Source organism: Pterocles gutturalis, unplaced genomic scaffold, assembly GCF_000699245.1.
Source record: "Pterocles gutturalis isolate BGI_N339 unplaced genomic scaffold, ASM69924v1 scaffold8061, whole genome shotgun sequence".
NCBI classification, from domain to species: Eukaryota; Metazoa; Chordata; class Aves; order Pterocliformes; family Pteroclidae; genus Pterocles; species Pterocles gutturalis.
Genome location: NW_010100253.1, coordinates 19,934 through 32,894, shown reverse-complemented (window position 1 = coordinate 32,894; position 12,961 = coordinate 19,934). Strand labels below are relative to the sequence as shown.

Sequence of the window (12,961 nt, the reverse complement as noted above, 5' to 3'; positions counted from 1 at the left end):
CCCATGCTCCATCAGCCGCCTTTGTGAGAGCTGCCAGTTCCTGGTGATGTCCGGGCTCAGGAAACCTTCCTGTACACCATTGTCGCCTGCTCCATTCAGGGATCATAAATACCCTGAGCATACTGTGTAGATTATTTTTTTTTCTTCCTCCTGTTTGGAGTCTAATAATTGATCAAACTAAATGATATTTGGCCAAGATCGAACAATCATGTTTGATAGTAGCTGATGTCATTGCAATTATTAGTCTTAAGGCTTATGAAGAATGCAAAGACCTATACTGGCAGCATGTACATATTTTTAGAATGTCCTGGTGGTGCATCTGAAATGAGTATCCTTGATCACAAGGAGGTCAGGAGCGATTCAGTAGTCCTGATGTGATAACCAAGAATCACAGTCTTCTCTGGGAAACAGAGTAAGTTAACAGTCCTTGGATGTCCTCTGAACTTTTTTCCATTCAGAAAATGTGACTTTTTTTTTTTTTTTTTGCAGCAATGCTGAGTGACGATAACTCTGTGAAGCTGAAAAGTGATTGTTCACCTCCTGTGCAATGGTGTAAGGTTACAGCACATGAAGATGAGAAGACCAAGCTGGTTTTTAAAAGGTACTCGCAAGTAAGTGTCATTGTTACAGCAACATAGAGGTCAGTTGCTCTCCCTCTAGGCTAGGCAGTTACAAATAGGATACAAAAATCAAGGGGTGGGATTGCTATAGGAACGAAATGGAGGGTTAGACACATCGCTTTCCCTGGCACACATAAAACACTGCGAGGAGCCCAGGCTCTCTGGTAGTATGTGTTTTCCCAAGCCGCTGGGAGATCCCAGTACTTCACTCAGAAGCATTTCCAATCTTTTTTGTATCCAGATAAGTAACAATGTTGAGGCTTTTGTATAGTCTGGTAATAGAAGAAATTGAAGGGCAGTGGGTGTTTTGGGGAGGTGTCCTCTCATAGTTAATTTGTTCATGAAGACTCCCAAAACCCAAAGCCAAACTATTATATCCACTGGTGTTTTGAGCACCTGAATGGTGCAGCCCTAGCTGAATCTAGAGATACTTGATGAACCTCTGTGGAGGAAAACCAGCCTTATTTATCTGCTTGTTTCTGCCAGTTTCTAGGGGTTGCAGCCTACATGCTGATGAAGTTTTTAGACCCACTATCAGTGCAAAATTTAATTTAGTTAAATCAGATGAGAACAGTGCTGCTTTTCCAGTGACTTGCTTATTTGCAGCACATACTGCAAATTAAGTGCCAGGGTTGCATCTGTTAGCCCATGTGGTACAAGCTTTCCAAAATCTTGGAAACGTATATTAACTTCATCTGAAACAGTTTCAAGAAGCACTGAATACCTAGTAGGTTGTATATCTTTGAGACCTTTAAACAAACACCCAGTCCTTAAGAAATGGTAGGAAATGAAAATCAACAGTAAAACTCAAACTACGTGAGCCACAACCACAACTCTAACCAAATAATGATGTAATTTTTGCAAATTGGATTAGGCATGAAATGAGCCAAGTGAATATTTGGAGATCAACAGTGTGATTCCTTAGAAATGAGAAGTGAGTAGATCAAAAACACATCATCTGTATGACTCAATTTTAAAGCTTTTTTTTTTTTTCCTGCATGTTTTGGGGATGTAAATAATTAAATTGAGCTCCTCAAGATAAACCTGAGCATTCTGTGTTCTTGCCTGCCAGTGAGTTGAAAGTTTTGCTTATGAGTGATGACCATTTTCCCAAAATCTTGGAATTTGAAGTACCATTCCTTTTTTAACTTGCATGAAAATACATATGGCAAAATAAACTTGCCCCTAAAGTAGGTAAACAAAAGTCTCATTTGGTTTTTTAATGAGAGGAGAGCTGTTTGGCCCATCGGAGATGCATTTAAATTATATGAGGCAGACATAGAACTGCACAGATTAGAGTGTCAGTATGCAACATTTCCCTTATCAAAGCATCTATGTATGTTTGTACTTTTCTGCAGATAGCTCTGAAGAGTTATGAAAGACTTGCAGTGAACAAAGCAAGTTTTTTTGATTTGAATCAAATGCAAGTATTCACCTGAAGTTCTTCAACTGACTTAAATTTGTTTAAAACATACTTATTTAACAATTGATGGATTGCTGTGAAAAAAAATGATTTTTTTTTCTCCTCTCTCCACCCCTCCAACCTCCTGTTTGTTTTTAGACTTTTTGCACTGTTTGTGGTAGGAGGGTGCTTCCTTTATATCCTCAAATTACGTTTTGGCCCTGAAGAATGTGACAGAACGAAAATGCAATATGTGGACCTCGATCGTGTAAGGGTTGGTATTTTTTGGCGTTCTTTTCCTTGGCTTAAAAAAAAAGTTATTAATTGACAATATAAGAGTTATAAGGGTCTATAACAGAGAACTAGAATGCTGAAATTGTCCTGTGAGGGGAAATAAATTTTGCGTCATTTCATGCTATAGAAGTTTTGGTTTTTGTTCTTGTGGAGTGACAACAGAAGTGCATAGGGAAACTGGATTTTTAGGGGTAAAATGAGATACCTGTGACTGTTAACATTTGTAAGGGACCATGTCGTCATACGATTGTGTCAGTGCCGATGACACTGGTGATCAGTAAATTGATGCAAATGAAAAGTAACATATTTAACAAAAAAAAAGCTCCTAATCCAACACATTAAACCAAAGGTTTATTTTTACCTAAGCCAGTTCCCCATCTGCTTTGTCTTGTAGTTGCTCAGATGTTTTTGAATCAAAGGGCAAATGTGCAGGAGATTGCAGCTCTTGGTTCATTTATTTATTTAAGGTAGCAGCTAATTACATCAGCTGCAATTTTGCATGTGGCTTTTAAGCTGGTGTATCAGACGCCACTAAAACTTTCTGTTAATGACATCTCTCTGCCTTTGCCACTTAACCTGTTTGCTTTTTGTAATAGTATTTACCTTGGCTTAGAGTTGTTATATTTCTGTCTTTGAGTGTCTCAATGCTAAGACACAACTTAACAGCAGAAGCCCTGATTTAAGATAGTCTCATCTTAGCATCACATCATGTGCATCCTTCCCTACCTCCCACCTTCTCCAGTGAATGTTTTTCACTTCTAAGCCTCTTTGCCTTCCCACCTCCCCTTGTATCCTCATTTGACTTATTTATTTTCTCGATAACATATTCCTGCTTCCAAATAACCACCACCTTTAGCCAAACCTAAAGGCTGAGTGGACTGTGTGTATTGCTGTCTCATGACTCATTCTGTTTGTGGTAGATGCAGGGTGAGGAAATAGCATTACTCTTTGTGTAGTTAGGTAGTAGCTGATTGCATACTGTTTGGGTGACTGGCATTAATTTTTACTGATAAGATGTACAGCTGTCAGCCTTAAAAATGAGGCTCTTTAGAAGATGTGTTGACTCTTGCTGGCAAAGTACAGCATGAAGTTGCTCGGTTGTGCTTTGCCCGGGAAGAAGTGTGGTGTTTATGGCCAGACTTGCAGAGATCTTTGTAACAGTGGGAGAAGTAGTTCTGTGGAGCTATCTTGTCTGAAAAAAAAAAAAAAAGGCAGCATGACTTCCCTCCTTGTGCACCCAGATAGATACTTGTTTCCCTTTCGTTAACAGTACGGAAGAGGAACTTATTTGAATTTGAATCTCGACTAGATTTGAATCTTGACTCTGACCTCTGTGTTTGCTCATGGCTTTTTTTTTTAATCACAGTGGAGCAAAGATCAGCAGAGTCTGAAAAGGAAGAAAACATGCAAAAATATTTTAACTAATGAAAATAATGCCTGTGCTATTTCTCTTCTTCCTTACATGAGATACTGGCTTGCCACTATAGATTTCTAAATATCGTACATTAATTTTTTTTTTTTTTTACTGAGACAAATCAATGTGTGGTTTTATCTGACAGCTTAATCTTTTTATGCAATATGAAACTGTGGTCTCTTTATTTTGGTGACTAAGCTTTGAAAGAAGACCTAAAACACCTCCACCCTGCATTCCTTTCAAAGTTGTGTTTTGGTCATTAGCAAGACCACTTCAGCAATACTTCTGGAAGAAGTGTTGCTTCAGTTTCGTTAGTAAGCAAGTCCAGCCTGCCATTTCACAGGACTTTTACCTGGTGGATGTGTCTCTGGTAAAATCTTACCGCAGGCAGAACTCAGGTCACGCAATTGAGCAGCGGAGTAGAATTCCACTTGCTGGCTTGCTGCTGAATTAGATGGGTAGAAGTGCGTCTAGATTTTTTTTTATCTGCTTTTCTAAGTAACAGTACAAATGTTCTCAGATGGTTCATTTTCACTTCTCTTTTAGTAGTGTAATTTATTCTTTAGAAGAACTCCTATCCAGATTTGAGTGATTGGATGGAGAGCGATACCTTTGCAGGTTTTCACCCTGCACTGGCTAGTATCTGTATTTAGTGAATGCTTTAAAATGCCTTGTATTTCCATGTGTAAGCTTTCTTTTTAAACTCCTGCATTTGCTGAACTGCTAGTGGTCAGCTGGTGGGTTGCAGTAACAGAGCTTTGTATGTTCCTGAAGCTAACTTTCCTGACTGAAACCATGTATGTTTTGTTTCAGAGAGCACAACAGTATGCCAGCGCTGCATTGCAGGAACAGTGCCGGCCTTCTTATGCAAAGAAAGAAATGGGGAAGCTATTTGCAGAGAAATATAGCATGGACATATCTCCCTTTGTAAGAAAAAATATAAATGAAGATGAAGATTTATTTAAATATGAACCTCCTTTTGGATTTCACAAGTTCTTTGATAAGCTTAAAAATATCCTTGAACTCTTACCTGAGCATGATTTACCAGAAGATTTGAAGTCAAAACACTGTAAGCGTTGTGTTGTTGTTGGCAGTGGTGGAATTCTTCATGGATCAGAGCTGGGTCACTTATTGAATCAGTTTGATATTGTTATAAGGTACTTACTTTCCATTTAAGGATTCCAACTACTTCAACTTTATGAGCTGATTTGTTTTTTAAGGGGAAAGCATCTCCAACATTTACACAACTTAGAAGACTATTTCTGAAAGTGCTTTTGAGAAATTTACTTGTGACTTGATGGAATTTGAAGTCTTAGAAGCAAAATAAATTGTCGTGTTCACAAGATAGGAATTCAGTGTAATTATCTGTGGACTTCAGATACAAAATAACATGGGCAGAAATGAGATAGAAACCAGTGAAGTCATAGACAAGTAGACAATTGTGGTTTTATCCATTCGTAAGTTTAAGCTTTCAGAGGTAGGCTTTAGGATTGACTTCTGCCGTTTTCCCCTTGGTTAGTTGGGATGCTTGTTTGAAGGATTTCTATTACAACAGCTATTTCAAACACAATAAAAATTAATTGGTGTTTCAGTATACAGTTTGTTTGCACACTGTCTAGCATGCTTATCTTTCCTTATCTTTACAAGGTCAGTGCATGCTTTCTATGATTACCCGTATTTTCTAATGTCTGAATTAAATTAATATGTGTATTCATGCCTTCTAAACATTACTCTGTGAACTCTCCTTCTTTGTATTTTGAATGGTGTAGAGTCACAAATAAATACAATACAAGCATTTTCGCAAGTTGCTTTGTAAACTAAGACTTGCTCCCCTTAAAGGAAGACTTGATACAATCAGTCAATAGTTCTTATGCGAAGGTAAATAAACCTGTTAGCATGTGGAGGAGCGAGAACTTGTATTAACTGTTCTCTGAAATTAGGGCTGGCAGCATGAAAGTGACTTTTCTGTTGATAGAGAAAAGTCTGTGGGACCTGTGCTGTTCTGCTGAACTGATGGAGCTGGATGATGCTGTTCATGTCAGCAGTGTGCTAGCATCTGAAGTTTTTAGTGAGCTGGAATGATGTAAACCCACAGGATGCATTACATTGCATTGAAAGGGTAATTTGAATGCCTTTCTGTGTGTTAATCCTCCCGTGGGTATATGTGTGTGTATATATACATAAGAAAGATAACACAGGCAACTTCCCGTGTATTTTCTTTCCCTTCCTCTTTTGAGCCTCTCTGGGTTGGCACAAGGCAATGAATATTAAATTCAGCAGTGCTGTTTTAAGTTACTTTTCTATTCAAGCTTTTCTTTTTGAGGTTTTGCATTTGTGCCAGTTCCAGAAATAGAATTGGCTTCCTCCCAAAGATAAGGGATGGATGAGTGTGTGAAGCGAGAAACATGGCAATACTGAGAAAATGCTATAATCTGCTCTGTTAAAAATCTGTGAGCCAAATACAAGTTCTTAGCTTGGTGTCTGATGTTTTAATGAAATTGTAGCCTATGCTTACGAAATACATTTTCTCTCTGTTGTGGTTTTTTATTTGTTAGGTTAAATGATGCACCAGTTCAAGGATACACAGATCATGTTGGTAACAAAACTACTATACGGATGACTTACCCAGAAGGAGCCCCTCTTTCTGAACATGAGTATCCTCCTGCTAGCTTGTTTGTGGCTGTTTTATTTAAAAGTGTTGACTTCAATTGGCTTCAAGCAATGGTGAAAAATGAAACCTTGGTATGTAGTGTGGCAGTGTTATGTATCTGTGATTTTTGTTTTTTCTTTTCTAATACTTAAGAAGCTGGCGGATCTGTTAATTCCTGTTTTATTATACTGAGAATCTTTTATTTAACTTTGTCAGTTTTTTAGCTATGTCTCCTGGTTACAGTTGGTACCAGCATTCATATTGAAGGCCCATGCTGACAGTTGCACTTTTTTTCTGCAGATATTGGTGGTTTGCACCAAGCTCCGTGACATATTGAGTGTTTACTAAAGGGGAATTCATTTCACATTAGGTTTAAATTACTTATTCAAGTCTGCAGAGCCTGAAACAGAAATGAGACTTATGGATGCCAGTCCATATTTTTTTTTAACAGCTGAAGTCCGTGGTGCTACAGTAGGCATACCTGAAGTTAATGTGTGACGGAACTATTGCAGTTGTTAGTTCACGTTTGTCTGTGGTTCCAAAATTAAGAGGTTGTTTATTTCTCACTGAATATTTAAAGAAGTGCAGAAATTCCTAACGAACTGATAGAAGGGTGGGTTCCATGTTTCCAGACTCTCTTTAAATTGGTGGTTTTCACCTCTTTCAATCTGCAGGCAGATAATTCTGCAACTTGAAAACCAGTAGCTAGGTTTCTCTGACCACACATTGAAAACAAGTGGTCTACATTGTTGAGATAGATTTAGAAGAAAGCCTGACAAGTTTTTTAATTTGATATGTACTAGTTTAGGTACTCCAAGTTTCCTTTCTGAATTATGTGATTTTTTACAACATGAGGGTATGTGGAAGGTCTGTTTAATATTGACCATGACTGTCTACTACTACTTTAGCCCAGAGAGTGTGTGCAGGGATATTGCCTTGTTTTGAATACTGAGTATGTTTTGTAGAGGGGAGATTTTACTGAATGCATGAATTTGCATAAATTGAAGAACTTCTGCTCCCTGATTTTTTTTTTTTTTTTTTACTAGGGACAAGGCAGTGTTGGTCTATGACCTCCCCTGCAGCAGTGTGCTAAGTTTGATGACCAGCAGCATTCTAACTTGAGTTCAATCCCTCACTTACTTGTTTTACAAGCTATCTGGCTATTTCATGTTTTAAGGTTTGATTTTGAAGAATAAATAGTATCAGGATGGCTTTCTGCATTAAAACTTGTTTTAGTGGGATTGAAAGAGTGATTGCTTTTTGGCATCTGCAGCATCCTCTGTTAGTAAGTTAAAAGACTGAAGTATGTGCTCTATGAAGAGTACCTTTTATTGTCGTGCATGGCTTAGGAGCTGATCTGCTCATTCCCACCTTCTTGATTGCTCTGGTGTTTTGCTGGTGTGGAGAGCCAGTTTTGGGAACTGATCTGGGAATGGGCATACTCGAGAGAGTCCACTGAAAGGCCACGAAGATGCCTAAGGAACTGGAGCATCTGCTCTATGAGGAAAGGCTGAGAAATGGGACTGTTTAGCCTAGAGAAGAGAAGGCTTAAGGGGAAATATTACTAATGTACATAAATACCCAAGGGGAGGGTGCAAAGAGGACAGAGCTAGGCTCTTTTCAGTGGCGCCCAGTGACAGGACCAGAGGCAATGGGCACAAACTGAAACACAGGAGGGTCCTTCTGAACATCAGGAAACAATTATTGACTGTGAGGGTGACTGAGTGCTGGCACAGGTTACCTAGGAAGGTTGTGGAGTCTCCATCCTTGGGGAGATATTCCAAAGTCATCTGGACATGGTCCTGGCCAACTGGCTCTAGGCGACAGGGTTCTTGGACCACTTGACCTCCAGAGGTCCCTTCTAACCTCAACCACTCTGTGAACTGAAAACGTACTTTTCCTTTCAAGTAACTAGGCTTTCAGTTGGATCAGCTCTCTGTGCAGGCATTGATACTTTAGTAAACTTTCAGAGCTCGGGAAGATGGGACCATGGCAACCTAGATTTGATCAGTTTAAGCTGCTGTAGAGTTGTATGTTAGGGTAGCAATAAGCCTGTTTAAAAAAAAAAAGTAAGTCTGTGTTGCAGCTATATAAGTTTTATAATTTGCTTAGTGTTATGCATTATATGAAAAGATTTGTAAAATGAGCAGAATTGGTTTTAGAATTGGTTTTTCCATTAGCACACATCTAATTGACTGCAAGTGGCATGAGATCACAATCTAGCTTGCTGAGTTGTGTGTAAATCCTCTTCTGAAGTGTTACATTTATCACTAAGTGGATACTGTCAAACAACAGCTGTTCACTTCAAAGCCTGAGCAGCATTGTTTTAAATCCAGTGCTTGCTTCAGAATGCCTGGTTAATGTTTGTGGAAACCCTTCCCATTTATTTAAATACTGCTGCCTGCTCAGTTGTGCTGGGGAAAGTCCAAAGAACCTGGAGGTGCTGGTGGATACATTGACTGATTAAACACAAAGTGCAGTCAAATATTCAGAATAAATAACTTTTCCCTCTGCTGTCCTCTCTGCAATTCCAAATACTTTGAAGTTTTTTCCTCTTTTGGGTCAGCCGCTTGAGCTGTACACTGGTATTCTTGAACCACCTTAACTATAAACTGTTTCCTGAATTTCTCAGAATCACTGATGAATTCTGTAACTTGGTGTACTGTGCCTGCCATATGCTTTGCAGTCTGAGTTTCCCTTTGGTGAACTTTTTTTTTAACCTTTTTTTTAGCCTCTGTGGGTGCGACTATTCTTTTGGAAACAGGTTGCTGAGAAAATTCCTTTTACATCAAAGCAGTTTCGGATTCTGAATCCAGTTGTCATCAAAGAGACGGCTTTGGACATTTTACAGTTCCCTGAACCTCGATCAAAATTCTGGGGTTGGGATAAGGTAAGAAGTTTCCGTTTTGGAGAACGAGACTATAAAATACAAAGTTAAAAAAAGAAACTGAAAAAAGTTTTGGGCTCTCCTTTCAATATATAGCTTCTCTGTGCAGCTTCAGAGCTGGTCTCAACTCACAGGGAAATCAGTATGCTCTCAAAAGGCTCCTGTATTTTTTTATGTAAAATCAAAGTAGGATTTCAGCTCACCTTTTCAGATGAGGTATTATTATTATTATTATGCCTTGTGCATGCTGATGTGAACTGGCCTGTTTTACGAAGCATTCAGATGCAGTGAGACAAATTCATTCCAGTTGAGTATGTTCACTCACACATCATTGTGACTGGTGTTAAATATTCAAAACACGCATTTGATGCATGTTAAGTGTGTTAAGAGCAGCTCTGTTAAGTCAAAGCAGCAATCAGCTCTAGACAGATGTCTCTCCAGCTGCAGGGAAAGCAGAGGGGGTATGGAAACAAGGCCAGTGTAAAGCAACCTTCCAACAGCTGGAATTGCTGTGCATGCCAGTGTGCTCAATATCAATTGATGGGTATATCCTCCCTCTGTGTCCTTTGCTCCAGGAATGGTATAGAGTGATGAATTGCCCACTTTAATTATACATTGCATTTTTGTTATTTAATTGTTTGAGAAATTGGATGTCACTAGTTCTCTTGAACTACAAAAAAACCGCTGAGTAACCATTGTCTTTTTACCTTTTGTGTGAAAGCATTTGATGGTAGTGTTATTACACGAATGTTTGAAGGATCTTCCCATGTGAGTTTATCAAAATAACATAACATACCAAGCTGTGTATCTTGTAGTTGTATGGTAGTATACTTGCCTTCTTCATGGGTAGTTCAGTGAAAAGTCATACTCTGAAGGATGCTGTTAGAGACCCTTTTGCTCAAGACTGAAGTAAGTGTACCTCAAGAAATGTCAAGTTTAACTGCATGTCATTGTTTGAGTGTTTGGAGTGAGGGTTCACTTGTAGTTTAACTACATAGTAATGAGGTCTCTTGCCTTTATAGAAAAAAAATTTAGTGTTGACAGCCAGAAATATTGCTAAAGGCAAATACTCGAGTTGTATTAGTATTTGGCCCTGGAATTTTTAGTTTTATTTGGTCATTTAATTGATTTTTAGTTTTAGGTGTAATTGATTTTACTTTTGATTGTTTAATTGATTTCAGTTTTAAGTGAGGAGAGGGAATAGACAAAGCCATTAAATTTTGCAAAGTGTTTATAAAAACTGGCAAAGGAGAATATGTTTGAATTCATCAGGTTTCATTTCTCCCCCTTTTTAGAATGTACCTACAATTGGGGTCACAGCAGTTGTTCTGGCCACGCATTTATGTGATGAAGTGAGCTTAGCAGGATTTGGATATGACCTCGATCAGCCCAGCACACCTTTGCACTATTACAACAACCTCTGCATGGCTGCCATGAACGGACAAACTATGCACAATGTGACAAGCGAAACAAAATTCCTGCAAAAACTGATCAAAGAAAAAGTTGTCAAAGACCTCACTGGTGGGATACATTGTGAATTCTGCAGCAAAGACAGCTAGTGACTGAAGTGCGGCATGGTTTGGGTTTGTTCAATTTCCAGAGGTTCAGCCAGAACACCCTTTTCACTGTCTTAAGTAGTTCTTTAAAGTGTGTATAAAATGGATGTGGAATCTCTGCTGCCTTTTTTAATGTCAGGTTCAATTTGTTGGACTTTTAAATTTATTTTGATGTCAGATTTTACTTTGCACATTTTTGTGGATAACTATGTAAATACAACTTGGAGCTGAAAGATATCCATTTAAAGTATTTAATGTTTTAAGTTGTCGGAAGAAAAGCAGAGTTTTTGTTTTCAGATATATATAGTACGCACAATGCTAACCTGAACTGTCTAACAGCATACAAGAGTTATTTTCCACTGAACTGCTGTCTTTGTTGATGCAGTTCTTGGTGTATGACTGCTTTTCATGCATGCCATGAAAAGAAAGGGGTATGCTTCTCAAGTCTTTCATTTCTTGCAACTTGAGCATTTTCCCCCTCAAATATTTATGTTCTTTTGGTTTTGTGGTAATAGTTTTTGGGGGGTGTATGAGGAATGTGAGAGTGGAGGTGAAGGAAAAGGAACCGTTGTGGCAACAACTGAATAGTAAGTACTTTGGCGTTCATGATTGACACTAAAATCATCGATGCATTGATGTATTGGGTTAGAATCCTGCTTTATCATGAGGCGTGTTTGGGCCCAGGGCACACCATGGGAGGATTTAACCAGTAGACTTTCACCTGAATCAGATCTTTTGTCATTTCCTTTCCTTAAGACCCAGATGAATGTTTCTGACTGATTTGCAGCAGAGTTCAGCTACCCCAATTAAAGAAGTGGCGTTAATAAGAAACCTACTCCCTCCCCCCCCCCCCCCTTTTTTTTTTTTTTCTTAGAGTGACTTGAGAATTGCTGGTTCTATAAAACACTGGTTTGTATAAATCCTTCATTTGGCAATAATAGAATCTATGACTAGGCTAAAATGTCCATTGGTTTACTTTATGATCCTTATGTAACAAATGACAGATATCGTAACCTTAATAGTTTACAATGATAATGACCCATATGAACTCTGGTGTTGGCTATTTGAAAGGAGAGGTAGAGTTGTTAGTTTTTGTGGATCAGCTTTTACGTTAGCAATTGGGTGAGCATGTATAAGTTAAGAAGAAAATCACTTGGAGAAAGTAGTATTATCTAGTAGCAAGCTAGATAGCTGCTCAAGGCAACACACTTAAAAAAAGTTATAGATACATGTTCTTGTGACTGGAAATCAGTGCATTGCCAAGAAACTGGACTGTGCAGATCTGCAAGCAGGTTTTGGTGTTCATTTTCGTTTCATTACTAGTAGAGTAGCAGCTATGACTATGTGTGCACTGAGTAATGTTGTTGCTCAATCTACAGGATGTGAAGAATGGTTTCTTTGGACGAAAGCTTGTTAGCAAATTTATCAAAGGTTGGCCTAGAAACATTGTTCATAGTCATGGACCTTCCACATGGTGGACCTTCCACATGGTGAACATTCCTTTTTTTTTGTTGTTATGGGCAAAGACATGAATGTAGTTGTAGTTTTAAATTTTCAAAATACTAACATGGGAAAGGTGGTTGGGCTTTTTGAAGCCAGTTGTGGATGGTGAGCAAATTTGAAAATCAGATTTTTGTGTCTGGCACTGTGTGTGTTTATAGCAATAATACTAATCTAACTTCTCATACTTTGTGAAACACATTAATTTTTGTACTAGCAATAAATTTCTGTTTTACATTTTTCATGTAAGTGTAATTATACTGTTTAATTTAAAAATACTTCATGTGTGAAGAGTTTTATACAGATAGTCTTTTAGTTAATATATTAAAATGTGCTAATTATTTTCTCCTGGTATTTAAGCTGGAAGTAAAGTACCTTAATTTCATTTGGTATTAGTGAAATTTTGGAAGAGTTCGGAATGTGCGTGTTGGGCAGGACATCCTGAATACACTGAAGGTTTCATTGGTCCCTCACCAGCTTGCTTTACTCAGTAACTTCAATGTAATTAGTTGATTAATGTAAATGCCAATAAGTTTTTGGAGATGCTGTATTTACTGTCAAATTCTCAAATTACGTTGATGTAAGATTAGATTTTTTTTCTTCCCCACCAGTTTTATGGCTTGTGGTAAAACGTTCTT

At 38.2% G+C, this 12,961-nt stretch overlaps 1 protein-coding gene across 1 annotated transcript; it reads left to right on the top strand.

The window, feature by feature from the left end:
• Nucleotides 1–485: 485 nt before the first annotated feature.
• Nucleotides 486–11,125, top strand: ST3GAL5 (ST3 beta-galactoside alpha-2,3-sialyltransferase 5). Its single transcript, XM_010079044.1, has 6 exons — nt 486–611; nt 2,182–2,296; nt 4,544–4,887; nt 6,286–6,472; nt 9,112–9,270; nt 10,563–11,125. Exons 1-6 carry the CDS (start codon nt 568–570, stop codon nt 10,824–10,826), a joined length of 1,113 nt encoding a protein of 370 aa, XP_010077346.1. The 5' UTR covers nt 486–567; the 3' UTR covers nt 10,827–11,125.
• Nucleotides 11,126–12,961: the final 1,836 nt, after the last annotated feature.

Bases quoted from the DNA above. Each gene is read 5' to 3' on its own strand.
- ST3GAL5 (XM_010079044.1), top strand. From the start codon at position 568: ATGAAGATGAGAAGACCAAGCTGGTTTTTAAAAGGTACTCGCAA. The intron at 2,297-4,543 runs GTTGGTATTTTT...GTTTTGTTTCAG, and splicing joins TGGACCTCGATCGTGTAAGG to AGAGCACAACAGTATGCCAG. The intron at 6,473-9,111 runs GTATGTAGTGTG...CCTTTTTTTTAG, and splicing joins TGGTGAAAAATGAAACCTTG to CCTCTGTGGGTGCGACTATT.